The sequence below is a fragment of the Carcharodon carcharias genome, chromosome 8 (assembly GCF_017639515.1).
Source record: "Carcharodon carcharias isolate sCarCar2 chromosome 8, sCarCar2.pri, whole genome shotgun sequence".
Classification (NCBI taxonomy): domain Eukaryota; kingdom Metazoa; phylum Chordata; class Chondrichthyes; order Lamniformes; family Lamnidae; genus Carcharodon; species Carcharodon carcharias.
This window is the reverse complement of record NC_054474.1, coordinates 77239435-77255175: the sequence shown is the minus strand read 5'-3', so window position 1 is coordinate 77255175 and position 15741 is coordinate 77239435. Positions and strand designations below refer to the sequence as shown.

At 39.2% G+C, this 15741-nt stretch overlaps 1 protein-coding gene across 5 annotated transcripts in view; it reads right to left on the bottom strand.

The window, feature by feature from the left end:
• The window catches only part of ttc1 (tetratricopeptide repeat domain 1), a 65314-nt gene that overhangs the window by 39421 nt on the left and 10152 nt on the right, over window positions 1-15741 (bottom strand). For all 5 annotated transcript variants that reach the window (XM_041193173.1, XM_041193171.1, XM_041193170.1 and 2 more), the window contains exons 3-6: window positions 8260-8320; window positions 6384-6496; window positions 4251-4287; window positions 3909-4057 (exon numbers count right to left, since the gene is read on the bottom strand). In XM_041193173.1, coding sequence (XP_041049107.1) covers window positions 3909-4057; window positions 4251-4287; window positions 6384-6496; window positions 8260-8320 — 360 coding nt within the window. The remainder of the gene's footprint in view (window positions 1-3908; window positions 4058-4250; window positions 4288-6383; window positions 6497-8259; window positions 8321-15741) is intronic.

Here is a 15741-nt window from a genome sequence, read left to right as displayed (position 1 = left end):
GCAAGAACTGCTAGAAATTAGAAGAAAATTCTGAAACAAAGCATGGACTGATCCATCCTTGGAAAATGAAGAGCTCTGCATGTGTTCAGACTGCATAAGCTAAATCCATCTCCCAACTTCATAGCTCTAGGCAAAATTATTGGCCTGGATTTCATGGTCAGCAGTGAAACAATGGCGCTTGATGTGTATTTTCCCTTTTCCAACATTAATTTGAATCTGGTGTCATGTCAAGGGGACCTCCAAGTCTCCAAGCAGTGATACCATCAAACAGGCTGAAGAATTCTAACAGCAAACAAATCAGGAAGTAAAATGGACCGACTACCCTTTGCTTTTTATATAAACTTACAGATAGAAATAAGGAAATAAACATTAGAAGTGGAACTATTCAGCAAATTTTTAAAAATATTTAAATCATGGAATGTTTCTCATAATGGAAAGATTTGACATAACAGACAAATATAAGAGCTTCTGGGGCAAAGCAGTGGTTCAGCTTAATATACTATTAAAAATCCAGATACACCTTATGAACAAAGTATAACTTAATCAGGAGTTTTAACAGTGATATTACAGTGTAAAAGAGGAAATTCCCATCAGTTCACTGATTTCTAAAAGACTGCCATCTGTGGGGACTTTACCAGTGTGCTCCATGAAAGAGCAGAGAATCACTGACAGCAACTTCTGGGTTTCCACATTTAACTTTGCACATGTGGATGCCAGAAGTTGCTGTCAGTTTCACAGGGTAATGATGGCGAACGCTGACAGTTTAAATAAAAACTTTACTGAAGGGATTACAAGACAAGATAATAAATAACCTTAGGTTGTGAAATTAACAATTTTTTTCATCTCGTTAAATCCTTGTTTTAGATATTTGAAATTTCAATTACAGGCAACAAAATTTGTGGTTGGAAATATTTTTCGCAAAGCAATTTGAGCAATCTGTCGTGAAAACACAGTGCCACTCAGAGGCCAAAGCCTGTAATTACAGATATCAAGCATTGCAGTGTCACTAAGAACTTGTACTAGAAGTTTCTAGCACTTCACAGCCAAAAACTGAACGGCTTGCTTTTTTTTTTAATGGAAATGTAGGTAGATATACTAATTATATTACTAGAAGTTGGACCTTGTTTCTGGAAGTGAAGTTTTGTTGTCCTAACGTTTTTGACTCCTTTATTGCAAATAACATTTATCGCATAGGATGACAACTGGAGTATTTTTTTCAATTTTTTTTGCAGAAATCTGTACAGGGTTTACAAGGGATAGATATATATTTATTTTCAGAGCATACATTGCTGGTGCATTTTTCCTCACTTACATAATCTCATATGCAGGATATAACACTTTATTCCTGCACAAAGAAATATGCATGTCTGTAGACATAAAATCAGCAAATGCTGGAAATACTCAAGCAAACCTAGCAACATCTATGGAGAGAAAAAGCATTACAGTTTCATTTGATGACCTTCCAGCAGAACTGAGTCATCAGCCTGAAGCGTTAACTATTTCTCTGCACAGGTGTTGCAAGACCTGATTATTTCCAGCATTTTCTGCTTTATTTCAAATTTCCAGCAGTCGCAATATTTTGCTTGTGTATATAATGCTCAGACTTTAGTATAATGTAGAAATAAACAGATTTGTAAATTTAAAATGAAAAGCAGGCAATCTCATGGAGTTTGTTGATTGTCCCAAGGGTGATGTCATTAGCTTAGCCAACAACCCAATTTTTTACTTTAAAATGTGATACACCAAAATATCATACTGAGGAGAGATAGGGCTAAGTCACACCTACAATTTCCTCCTCACAGCAAACTTTCCACATAATTTGGTAAAAATGATAAATGAAAGAAAAGCTTGAGAACAAAAAACATCACTGCAGATTGCACAAAAACAAGTAACGCATTTCCAAAAACTAGGACTTTAAAATACTATAAACACAATTTCTGGATAAAATTAGTGAGCGCTTGAAACATACAAAAAAGAAGAAAAGCAACTCAACCCAGAAAAATTTCAGATTGGGAATTTTACAAACCCAATATCCATAACATTAATTTTAGATTTTAAAACTAATTTTTATTAATGCTTCCATTAAAACACAACTTTCAGTACAGCATACATTTGATCTGCTCCAAGTGTTAGACACTTTCTCAAATACACTCAAAGTTGTTCTTTTTAATTGAAAAAAAATCATCTCATATAACTTAGTACTCACAAGTTTACAATGCTCTGTAAGTAACTCTAGATAGTATTAGTTATTTAATGATCTAGGTATACCTCTCAGTAACCTAGATATAAAGCCTTGATATTAACACCTATACGACAGGGGTTAAACCGCCATATGCATGAAATGTGACACTCACATTGCCCTTTTAGCTGTCAGATAGTGTGATGCCCCAAAATCCACTGTGGAGAAGCACTTTACCTTTTTAGTATATTTAAATTGGACCACCACAATGCAATAGGGAGTCTGATTTAAAACTCTCTGCCGCTATGCAAGTTTCTCAGAACTCACAAAACCCAGGTGTGAAAGGGGGGCAAGGTGCTGCTGGTCCCACAGGCCAAATTTTTAGTACTCCTTGTGGGCAAGGGAGGTTACTTCCCCTAGTCCCTCAACGAAGCCTTTAGTCTCCCCTCTGCCAATTTTGGCTTGCTTTCCACCCCAAACCTCCATAACTCACCTCTACGCCCTCTCTTTTCCTCCTTCGATTGCCCTCCCCAGGAATTCCACCCAGCTTCAGCTTTCTGCTGTTGGTTTTCTCTCCGACCTGGTAGGTTGTCAATTTGACCAGCTACCAGGCAGGAAACACATCCACAAAATGATAGTAAGATCTTGCTTTACAAGGTTCTTTGGTTGTTTTTGGTATCCCCGCACCCATGTAAATGATAGATGCAAAGGATCTTTGGCCAGATGAGAATACATTTAGGGGCTGAAGAGAGAACATCCATACAATAGTAAGTTATGAAAGCTGCAGCATATCTCAACCAAATTACTGAAGAAATTATATTCAGTGATGAACAAAAGCTTACTATGGCAAGGAATTGAACTAAATAAAATTACAGAAAATTTATGCAAAATTTTCCTTCAAGGAAGATCCAAAAAGCCCTCGCTGATGGAACTACTGAAGCTTAAACTTATAAACTTACAATTAAAATTACAATGCTGACTACAGAATAAGGATTCAGCAAACGTCCTGAAATCAGCAATCACAGAATAGCAGATCATTTCAAACCAGTCCAATATATTCCAAACTTTCTAAAATCTTATTAGAAGTTTCTAATTCCATGTCCAGTATAAAACCCATTTCTGATGTCTGCACTGTATCAGACAAATGTAGAATGGTAAAAACAACATGTAGTTAACATAGTGCAGTCACCTTTACAGAAATTTGACCTGTCAGTGCTTAATTCATTACATTAAATCTAAGCATCTTCTCTCAAGACCCCAGGCTCAGACTCAAGTACCAATGTGTGAGAAACTGATTACTCAATCTTTGGATCACTCATATAAAATAAAAGAATTAAGGGCGGCATTAAACATTGGTGCTACTCTGTACGTTGCAAAGGGAAAGGATGCAGATTCATACCCACATTCCTCCAAACAAGCGGCTCCTAATTTTGATCAAACTATTATATGAACATAAAGAGCAATCCCCTATCTCATGCATTTCCCCACACTCAGGAGGGGCATAAGAGCAGATTATTTACCCTCCTTGTCAACAGAAGTGTTCTAAGATTTAAAAAAAGAGAATGAATATAATGTTTCTAGTGTAGCTACAGTATGAAGCAACTGTGAACTGACAAACCAATCGATATTTGCTAGGTTATTCTAAGATACAATGAGAAGTCTGATTATTGATTGCAACTGATTATTTCATTCTCTGTGTACAACACAAATTAATTTATATTGTACTTACCATACAGGCTTCTCTGGCTTGTCCTACTGATGGATCTTTTTCTATAATAGTTTTATAGTCCTGCAGAGCTTCTTCAAGTTTTTCAGTTTTCTCATATAGCTCTGCCCTTCTCAGTATAGCACGGATGTAATTGGGATTTAACTCAATTGCTACAAATTGAAAAAATATATGCCTCAAAATAGTATAAACTTCAATTCAAAATAGTCAGTTTCAGGGAAACTAGTATAAAAAAAATGAAACCAGAAGGCTGAACATTCTTAGAAGGTTCCAAAATCAAAGATGCTAATCTTACTTTCTGTAACAATTTGCAATTTGAGGAAACAACTTAACCATAAAACTTACCTTTGGTACAATCAGATATGGCTTCTTCCTTATTATCCTGAAACAGAAAGAATATCAAAAAAAATTCTGAGGACAATGCCTTAATTAAGCAATGCTTTACAACAAACTGTGAATTTCAAACAGAATTTCACAGTTTCTTTCTACCAAATCTAAACTACAGAGTGCACAGAGAGATCAACTCTTCCCCCAGGTTAAAGGCAGGACTGGGGTTAGATGAGATGCCTCTTATGGTTGAACCACTTATCAGTATTCACCATTCGGACTCACGCCTTACAGCCACTTGGGTGAAGTACTGGAATGTAGTTGATGCCAATGGAACCATGACCCAATAAGGAGTTGGATAGAAGCAAAATACTGTAGCTGCTGGAAATCTGAAATAAAAACAAAGTGCTGGATAAACTCAGTAGGGCTGGCAGCATCTTTGGAGAAAGAAACAGAGTTAACGTTTTGAGTCTGTACAACTCTTCCTCAGAGCTGAAAAGGCTGTATGTTATAACTAAGAATTGGATAGGTTATACATTATAACTAGTTTAAATTCCTCATAGGCCTGAACTATGAGATCACTATGAAGAAAATCCAATTTGTCCATCAAATGTTACCACAAATACTACTTTTCCTGCAGTGGTTTTCCGGTACCTGGTTAGCATTAAATTTTTCTGAACCTCGAGAAAAAAAGTCTGTTTTGCAGATTCAAAGACACTGAATTAACTAATGATTTTACCGTCAGGTCAGTGTGACCAAGTGAAATATTTTGGGCTGTAATTTATGATGGCGTGGTAATTGTGTCAGATTGCTACGCTACTCAAAAATTCTTACCTTGAAACTATGGCAATCCTATCTCACCTGCCCTTCCAACTCAGGCAAGATGAGATCTGGGCAGTGCTGTGCGTCCCTGCAGCTTAGCATCAAGGGCTGTAGAGTCACAGTCACAGATAAGAAAGCAACACCCTTTTTTTTTTAAAAGGGCAATAGCTGCCATAAGCCAAATAAGTTTACAAGTCCAGCCAGGTTTAAAGGTCCTAGACAAGCCAGGGACAAGTATATACGGTAAGTGTGCAGAATTGGTCAGGTTGGGTCAGGCCCTGTGGGGACGGGGACAATCTCGTGGGTTGAGGAGTTCTTGTTTGGGGATGTAGTCACTTGGGAGTGGGGGGAATCTCCTGGGAGGAGTCCCTTGGGGGAGGTTTAGGGGTATGGTGGAAGGCCCATACAAGTTACCCAGAAGCTAGAATGGGTTTTAATTCTTCTAACTTTTTCTGGGTAACTATTGATGTAAGACTGTTGGAACCATCCAAAGTTTGTGACTTAAACCAGATTTTCAGATGGTTCCCACTGCAGGGCAAACGCTTATGGGAAGTTTGCACTTTCCAGCAATTACCTAGGAACTTCCAGGGATGGTTCCCCAACGCACCTTTGGGGTACCCTAAATACAAAGCCCTGGAGCTCAGAAGTTACTGCCCTTTATCTCATAATCTGCCCTTACATTTCCATTTCGAGAACAGTAAAACAGCTGAAGCATGTGTGCCAGGACGTGCAAAATTTAACAAAGAATCAGGAACGACCAATGATCTTATAAACATTTTTGAACAAGTCACTGTTTGGAGGCAGTTGTAGTTTATCTAGTTCTCACAGCCAAGACATCTTCAGATAGATTTTTCATCCTTGTGTTCATGCAAATTCCATAAAAATTCTTGGGGGGAAAATTAAGTTAATTTTGTTACATTACCAACTTTAATAAATAAATCATTGTGGAACAGACATCAATACCTGCCATTTTTGTATTTTTAAAAACTGGAATTCCAATACAAATGACCAGGTTCATAATTACTTGCCTGTCAGGGAAGGGGCAGGAAAAGTTGAAGCACAGAAGTGCATAACAGGTTTACATGCAAATCTGAGTAATCACACATTTGGCCTCTCCCAGCCCTCAATTCAATTTGTAAACATTACATGTCAATAGTTTACCTGTCTCCCGTTCTCGGCTATCCATAAAATAAGCAAGCTACTCAACAAGTCAACTTACTACAAACAGATCAGTCCTTCCTCAGAAACAGATAATCTGAGTTCACCTGTATGTCCACAAATCTAGCCTGCAGAACAATTGTGTACGCATGACCAATGCAAAGTGCTTACCAGTTTCAGTCTAGCAGCTGCTCGATTGGAATAAAGGATAGACCTGTCCTTCTGGTAATATGCTGGACAAACACCAAGAGCCTCTGTGTAAGTGTTCTCAGCCTCTGTATACTCTGCAAGTAAAAGACAACATGGGTTGTTTGTGGCTGTTTTTCATTAAGTATGGAACAAAAAATAGAATGCAAGGAAGAGTTGGCTCTGTGGAATGGATCCAACTTGCATCAAGTTTTTTTGTTGGCCAGTATCATTGGACGCAGCAACAAGATGTTATTTCCACAATAAGAAAAAATTGCTTATCCATGCAAGGGTATATTCACCAATAAAGATTGATTTTCAAAGCACTTTAATTGGCATTGATTAATGAGCATAATTTCAATATTCTTATTATTTGAATTGTTAACTATGTGTTAAACTACAAATTTGGGAGCTACAAACCACAACATCAAGTGCCAACATTATGCCTGCCTATCATACTCAAGGGTACGTGCCAGGAGTAAACTGTTTTTGTCAACTGGGAGTTGAATTCAGAAAACTGAACTCTGTAATAGCAATATCTTTGTATTAGAGTGCATGGAAAATAAACTTTTAAAAAGCCCTTTACAGAGGTCAAAAAATAATAGGAACTGAGGAGTGGAGGGAGACAAATTCAGGATAGTGTCTGAAAGAAAGATTGAAAAGATCAATTTTAGGAGCTTTGCAATAGGGACAAGAGAAAGCAAGGAACAGAGGACTCTGAAGGGAGCTTTCCAGAGTGTCAGAATCAAACAATTTAGAGGCCAAATGCTGAATATGCAGGGAAGGAGGGAATCTAGAGCTCAGAAGCAGCTGAACAGTGGACACATACAGAAACACAGGGCTGAATAAAGTTGCATAGGTCATGAGGGACAAACTTTAAGAAAGGCTTAGCCAATGACAAGGATTTTGTTTTATTATTAATTCATGGGATGTGAGAGTCATTCGCAGGGCCAGCATTTAACGCCCATCCCTAATTGCCCTTGATGTAGTGATGGTGAGACACTTAGTTGAATCACTGCAGTTCATGTGGCGCAGGTACACCCACAGTGCTATTCGGGAGGGAGTTCCAGGATTCTGACACAGTATTAGTGAAGGAACAGCAATATACTTCCAAGTCAGGATGGTACGCGACTTGGAGAGATGCAGGCAGTGGTGGTGCCATGCATCTGCTGTCCTTGCTCTTCTAGGTGATTGACTGGTTTGGAACATGCTGTTCGGGAGTCAGGAGGCGTGTTACTTGCCATAGAATTCCTAACCTCTTGTTCTTGTAGCCACAGTATTTACATGGCTGGTCCAGTAAATTTCTGGTCAATGGTGACCTCCAAGATGTTGATGGTGGGATTTCAACGATGGTAATGTTGATTCTCAAGGGGAAATGGTTTGTTTCTCTCTTATTGGAGATGGTCATAACAGGCAATGTTACTTGCCATAATATAAACGACCTGTTACTTGCCACTTCATCAATGACTTCACTCCATTGTAAGATCAGAAGTAAGGATGTTCGCTGATGGTCCCACAATGTTCAGCACCATTCATAACTCCTCAGATACTGAAGCAGTCTGTGTCCAATGTCGCAAGACCTGGGCAACATTCAGCTTTAGGCTGATAAATGGCAAGCAACATGGCATCCTATCTGAGCTACAATCAAGGAAATCAGGGAATGACAAAACAGAGCGTTTTATTCTCAGTATTAATACTTTTAGTCTCAACACTAACACTAACTGGCAACATGAGTAAATGGAGAAACAATTAATTGACAAAACTATTTCAAACTACTCTGAATCATGATCATGTTTAGCTAAATGACTATTTGTCTAACCTCAATACACTTGGACTAAAACATAATGGGACAAAAACCTACCTCCTTTTTTAAATTGCCCATTCCCAACTTCTTTCAACGTTAGACTCTCACCTTGCCTTCGCTGTAAAACAGAATGTTTGTCAGTCCAAAAACCTAAGAATATGAAGTGCAGCATTCCCAAGTACAACATCATTTCAGTGAAAAGTGTATGCAATTATACACATTCCCACATACACCTTCAAGTGTTAAATCACCACCCCTTTCAAATATCTCTACAGGAATGAAAGTTTTTACATTCTCGTATCATCATATATTTTGTTACAGTAGTAGCTATTGTTCAAACACTATGATAATACACTTCAGTTCCCCAATACTGTGCGTCATTTCCCACAACTCCCCTGCAAGAGATGTTCAAAATTCTTCTATAGTCACTGGAGAGCTGTGGTGCATAAACTGACAACTTTAAAGGTCTTGTGTATAAAGTTAACTACTTTTCAGGTTCCTTTAATCCTGCAAACTCAGTAATGGGATACAAGAGAACATATATGCAAACTTTTAGAAGGCTCTGACTCAAGGACAAATCTTGTGCACACCCTAGTGGTAGCCTCAATAACAGTAGCCTGGGAGCACATCATCTGTTTATCTTCTGAGTAGTGGGGATGAGGTATCAAGGAGACAAAAAAAATGAAAATTACGTTACCAAATATTTTCTAAGTTTTAATTAGCATACCACAATATATTTTGCTCCTTTTTTCTCATTTGCCGAATAAATTCAAATTCTTACAGATTTTACTAATCTTTCTTTGTAAAACACATACAAGATAATTTAAGTCTTGGGTATAATTTCTCCTTATAGTTTGCTCCATTTTAGAACATGGGACTGTTTTGGTGTAGCAAAACCTGAAGTCTTCTGGTATTAACACTGAATTTAATAACCACTGACTTTAGTGATATTTGACCACGATGAGCTTCCAACCACTGTTCCCCGTCATCACCATGACTGCCTATTTCCACCTTCATATCATTGCTCACTCTGCCCCTGCCTCATCTAATTTGTTGCTGAAGCTCTCATCTGTGCCATTGTTGCCATTGGACTTAACTATTCCAATGCACTTCCACATTCTCCCCTGCCTAAACTCAAAGTAATCCAAAATTCTACTGCCTGTGTCCTGACCCACACCAAATCCTGTTTACCCATTACCCCACCTGTGTTCGTTAATCTACACTGGCTTCCAATTAGGCAATAACTCAGTGTTAAAATTTTGTCAAATTGCTCATTAGTTTCACCCCTCCCTATTTACATGCAAATGTATGAAGGAGAGAAGAGTGGGTCTAAGACTAATACTTTAAACTTAAATAAAGGGCAATTATGCGGGCATGAAAGCAGAGCTAGTGAAAGTGAACTGGTAATTTAGGTTAAGGGATAGTTCAATAGAAGTGCAGTGGCAGACATTTAAGAGGATATTTCAGAACACAAATAATAGATACATTCCAACGAGAGAAAAAAATTCCAAGGAGAAGACCCACCATCCGTTGTTAACTAAAAAAGTTAGAGATAGTATCAAACTTAATGAAAAAGAATACAATTGCACAAAGATAGGTTGCAGGTCAGAAGATTGGATAGAATATTAAAAAAAACAGCAAAAAATGGCTAAAAGATTAATAAGAAGGGAACAAGATACAAAAAAAAGCTAGCTAGAAATATAAAGACAAATAGTAAAAGTTTCTACAAGAAGCGTTAACAAAGTTAGTGTAGGTCCGATAGAAAGCGAGTCTGGGAAATTAATAATGGAAAATAAGGAGATGGGAGAGGAATTAAACCAGTATTTAGTGGCTGTCTTCACGATAGAGGATACAAATAACATCCCAGAAATAGCTGTAAATCAGGAATTGTAAGGGAGAGAGGAACTCAAGAAAATCAAAATCAGCAGGGAAGTAGTGCTTAGCAAATTGTTGGAACTATGGGGGGACTGACAATCCCCAGGTCTGGGTGCATTTCATCCTAGGATCTTAAAAGTGGCTACTGAAATAGAGATGCATTATTTTTGTTTTCCAAAATTCACTAGATTCAGGGAAGGTTCCATTAGATTGGAAAATAGCTAACTCCTTTCTTCAAAAAGGGAGGGAAAAAGCAAGAAACTATTGGCCAGCTAGTTTAACATCTGTCATAGGGAAAATGTTAGAAGATATTCAAGGTGTTATAACAGGGCCCTTAGATTAATTCAAGGTAATCAGGCAGAGTCAACATGGTTTTGTGAAAGGGAAATCATGTTTAACCAATTAATTGGAGTTCTGTGAAGAAGTAACATTTGTTGTGGATAAAGGGGAACCATTAGATGTATTGTACTTAGATTTTCAAAAGGTATTTGATAAGGGTCCACATCAAAGGTTATTGCACAAAATAAAAGCTCACGGTGTAGGGGGTAACATATTGGCATGGACAGAAGATTGACTAGCTATTAGGAAACAGAGCAGACACAAATGGGTCAATTTTTGGTTGACAAGATGTAACAAGCAGTGTGCCTGTTACGATTGATGCAGTTGGTACAGCTTAGTTATCTAAAAGTCCCAGGGGGAAACCTTAAACTGTCATAACCTATAATTTTGTTATGTTTGAGATGCAACTCTAAATTCAGGAATCAGACCACCAGTTCTTTGGGTTTTACGTTAAACTAAAGGAAACATTTTATTAATTTATACAGGTTGGAATAGATATGCGCATGGCTACAAATTACCATCATTAATTTTAACAAATTCCCTAACTAATCTCCATAATGAGAGGGTGAAGATTTTTTTCCATCACTGTGATGCACATACTTGCTAAACCTGTAGCATCTAAACCAGTATCTGAAATAACTCTGTAGAAGGGGAAACTATTTCTATGGAATTTTTTTTAAAAATCACAATTATTCACACTATTTATTAGGAGAGTAAGAACTTTGATATTAAAAACTGCGACCCAGGATGCTTAGTTTGGCAACTCAGGAAGGATATATTGGCCTTGACAGGTGCAGTGCAGATTCACAGGAATGACACAAGCTAAAAGGGTTTAATTTAAGGGTTGCATAGATTTGGCTTGTAACTCTTTCGAGTACAAACCCGTTTCCATCTGTTTCAGATGAAGTTACATTGTTTCATAGTTTGCCATTGTGAGATTTGAACTCTTGATCTTGGGGTTACAAAGCCAGTACCATAACCACTTGGCTATTTAGGCCAAGCCCTAGATTTGGTTTGTATTCCCTTCCACATAGAAGATTAAGGGATGATCTAATTAAAGGTGGTTTAGATGATTGGAATTGTTAGGATAAATAGAAACTATTTCCTCTGGCAGGAGAAAGCAGATCAAGGGGGCATAACCTTGAAAATGGAGCTAGAATGGTAAGGGGTGATGTCAGGAAGCACATCGTCACACAAAGGATAGTGGAGGAGAATCAGCTACTGAGGTTAGATCATTGGAAAAATTGAAATCCAAGATTGACAGATTTTTGTTAGGTAAAGGTTGTGGATTCAGGGTAGATGAATGGAGTCAATACATAAATCGGAGGGCAGTCCTAGACTTAATTTTAGGGAGTGAAGCCGAGCAAGTGGTAGAGGTATCAGTGGGGGTGCATTTTGTAGGTAGATTCAAGGTTGTTATGGAAAAGGACAAGTATGGGCCAGAAATCAGAGTTCTAAATCGAGGGAGGGCTGATTTTAATAAGATCAGATGTGATTTGGCCAGAGTGGAGTGGGAGCAGCTACTTTTAAGTAAATCTGCATCAGAGCAGTGGGACTCATTCAAGAAGGAAATAGGGAGAGTACAGGGCCAACATATTCCAGTGAAGACAAAAGGTGGGACCAACAAATCCAAGGAACCCTGGATGTCGAGGGGTATACAGGATTGGATAAAGAGAAAAAGGGAGGCTTACGGCAGATACCGAGGGGTCAAAACAGCGGAAGCCCTAGAGGAGTATAGAACGTTTAGGGGGGAACTTAAAGAGGAAATTAGGAGAGCAAAAAGGGGACATGATAAAACACTGGCAGATAAAATAAAGGAAAATCCAAAGTTATTTTACAAGTACATTAAGAGTAAGAGGATAAGTAGGGAAAGGTAGGGCCTATTAGGACCATAGTGATAATTTGTGTATGGAGCCAAAAGATGTAGGTAAGGTTCTAAATGAATACTTTGTGTCAGTGCTCACAAGTGAGAGGGAGGATGTGGGTATGGAAATCGGGCAGAAGGACTGCAATATAATTAAAGAAATTAGCATAGAAAGGGAGGAGGTTCTAAGTGGTCCAGCAGGCTTAAAAGTAGATAAATCTCCAGGCTGTTGAGTGAGGCAAGGGAGTAAATAGCAGGGGTGCTGGCAATAATTTTCAATACCTCTCTGGCCACAGGAGAGGCGCCAGAGGACTGGAGGACAGCCAATGTGGTAGGAGGTAGAGATAAACTAGGGAACTACAGGCCAGTCAGTCCAAGCTCAGTGGTGGGGAAACCATTGGAAGCAATTCTGAGGGACAGAATTAATCTACACTTGAGGCAGGGATTAATCAAGGACAGTCAACATGGTTTTAAGGGAAGGTCATGTCTGACCAATTTGATTGAATTTTTCGAAGAGGTGACCAAGTGTGTAGATGAGGGCAATGCATTTGACGTAGTCTACTTGGGCTTAAGCAAGGCTTTTGATAAGGTCCTGCATGGGAGACTGATAATAAAGGTAAGAGCCCATGGGATCCAAGGCAAATTGGATCCAGAATTGACTAAGTGGCAGGGAGCAGAGGGTGATGGTCAAGGGGTGTTTTTGTGTCTGGATGCCTGTGTCCAGTCGGGTTCCACAGGGATCAGTGTTGGGTCCCTTGCTGTTTGATATATATATTTGATGGGGTGGTAAATAGTGAGGAGGATAACCTTAGATTACAGGAGGATATAGACAGGCTGGCCAGATGGACTGATCAGTGCCAAATGGAATTTAATCTAGATAAGTGTGAGGCAATGCACTTGGGCAGGACAAACAAGACACGGGAACACACGATGAATGGTAGGACCCTGGGAAGTACTGAGGATCAGAGGGACCCTTGGTGTGCATGTCCACCGGTTCCTTAAGGTAGCGGGACAGGCAGATAAGGTGGTTAAGGCGGCATATGGGATACTTGCCTTTATTAGCCGAGGCATAGAATATAAGAGCAGGGAGGTTAATGCTGGAACTGTATAAAACGCTGGTTAGGCCACAGCTAGGAGAATTGCGTGCAATTCTGGAATCCACATTATAGGAAGGATGTGATTGCACTAGAGAGAGTCCTGAGGAGATTTACCAGGATGTTGCCTGGGCTGGAGAGTTTTAGTTATGAGGAGAGATTGGATAGACTGGGGTTATTTTCCCTGCAGCACAGGAGGTTGAGGGGAGGACATGTTTGAGGTGTATAAAAATGAGGGGCATAGGTAGGGTAGACAGGAAGTAACTTTTCCCTTTGGTGGAGGGATCAATAACCAGGGAGCATACATTTAAGATAAGGCGCAAGAGGTTTAGAGAGGATGTGAGGAAACATTTTTTCACCCGGAGGGTGGTGGGAATCTGGAACTCACTGCCTGAAAGGGTGGTAGAGGCAGAAACCCTCAAAACATTTAAGAAGTATTTGGATGTGCACTTGCGATGCCATGCCATATAAGGCTATGGGCCTAGTGCTGGAAAATGGGATTAGAATAGTTAGGTGCTTGTTTGACCGGCGCAGACTCGATGGGCTGAAGGACCTTTTTCTGTGCTGTAGACCTCTATGACTCTATTAAGGCAACAGTAACCCATAGACTTAACCAAACACCAGGCAAAGCATTTTCACCTTATTCAAAATGAAGTTCTTTCACTTTGATTGCTGTAGAACCAGTTAGAGGCTTGCAGCTGCCTTTTAATCTTACATTGCCTCTGCTCTGCACACCTGAAAACTACTGAAGTTATACCTACCAGCCCCATTGAATGTTAATTCTCATTGTATCAACAACCTCTGAACTAAACCTCTAATGATGAAACCCCTTTCATAGTACCAATTTTATTAAAAATATAAACATATTGCTTGGTAGCTGCTAGAAAGGTGTCAGTTTCCACCCCACTTCTTGAATGGTCTATTCAAAAGATGCAAATGCACACTATCGCTCACATACCAAAACTAGTACCCATCAAAGCACCCAGACTAGCTGGCTTTAATCCAATTAAGACACAATTGCAGACTAAATCTCTACTTTAAAAGGAAAATATCTTTCAAAATATTATATACATTAATAGCTTCATGACAGTGCCACAGGGATCAATGCTGAGGCCTCAACTCTTTACAAATTATATAAATAATTTGGATGAAGAGACCATAAGGTATGATTACTAAATTTGCTGATGACACAGAGGTAGGTAGAAAGTAAGTAGTGAAGAGGACATTAGGAGGATACAAAAGGATAAAGATAGGTTAGGTGCGTGGGCAAAGATCTGGCAAATGGAGTATAATGTAAGGAAATGTTAAATTGTCCATTTTCACAGGAAGAACAAAAAAGAAGCATATTATCTAAATGGTGAGATATTTCAGAATTCTGAGATAGAGGGATCTGGGTGTCCTCGTGCATGAATCACAAAAGGTTACAGCTACAGCAAGTAATTAGGAAAGCAAATAGAATGCTATCGTTTATTGTAAGGGTAATTGAATGCAACAGTAAGGAGGTTACTCTTCAGTTGTACAGGGCACTGGCAAGACCACATCTGGAGTACTGTGTGCAGTATTGCTCTCATTTAAGGATTTAAACACATTAGAAGCAGTTCAGAGAAGGTTTACTAGACTAATACCTGGATGGTGGGTTGTTTTATGAGGAAAAGCTTGTGTCCGCTGGAGTTTAGAAGGGTAAGAGGCAACTTGATTGAAGCATACAAGATCCTGAGGGGTCTTGACAGGGTGGATGCGGAAAGAATGTTTCCTCTTGTGGGAGAATATAGAACTAGGGGTCACTGTTCAAAAAATAAGGGGTGGCCCATTTAAGATAGAGAAGAAATGATTTTCTCTCTGAGGTCATGAGTCTCTAAACCCTTGCCAAAATGTGATAGAAGCAGAGTCTTTGGATATTTTTAAGACAAAGGTAGATAGGTTCTTGATAAGCAAGGGGGCGAAAGGTTGTCGGGGCAGGCAGGAGGGTGGAGTTGAGGTTAAAATCAGATCAGCCCTGATCTTATTGAATGGCAGAGCAGGCTTGAAGGGCCAAGTGGCCTACTCCTGCTCCTAATTTGTATGTTCATAGGTACCTTGCTTTCCTCCCTAAAGACACCTTTTAAAACCTACACCTTTCATCAAGCTTTTGGTCATCTGCCCCAATATCTCCTTAAGTGGCACAGCATCATATTTTGTTATTGTTACAAAAGCCAGACTTTACCTCGTCAGAGGGTGGGGGCGCTGGGAACTCCAAGTCCTAACAGTCCTCAGGAGCGGCTACGCATGCACAGACTGGGAGCAGACTATGCACAGGCAGAACAGCATTTCAAATTCTTTGGGCCAAATACAAGGGCCCTGTGCACCTGCATAAAAGGAAAATGGCAC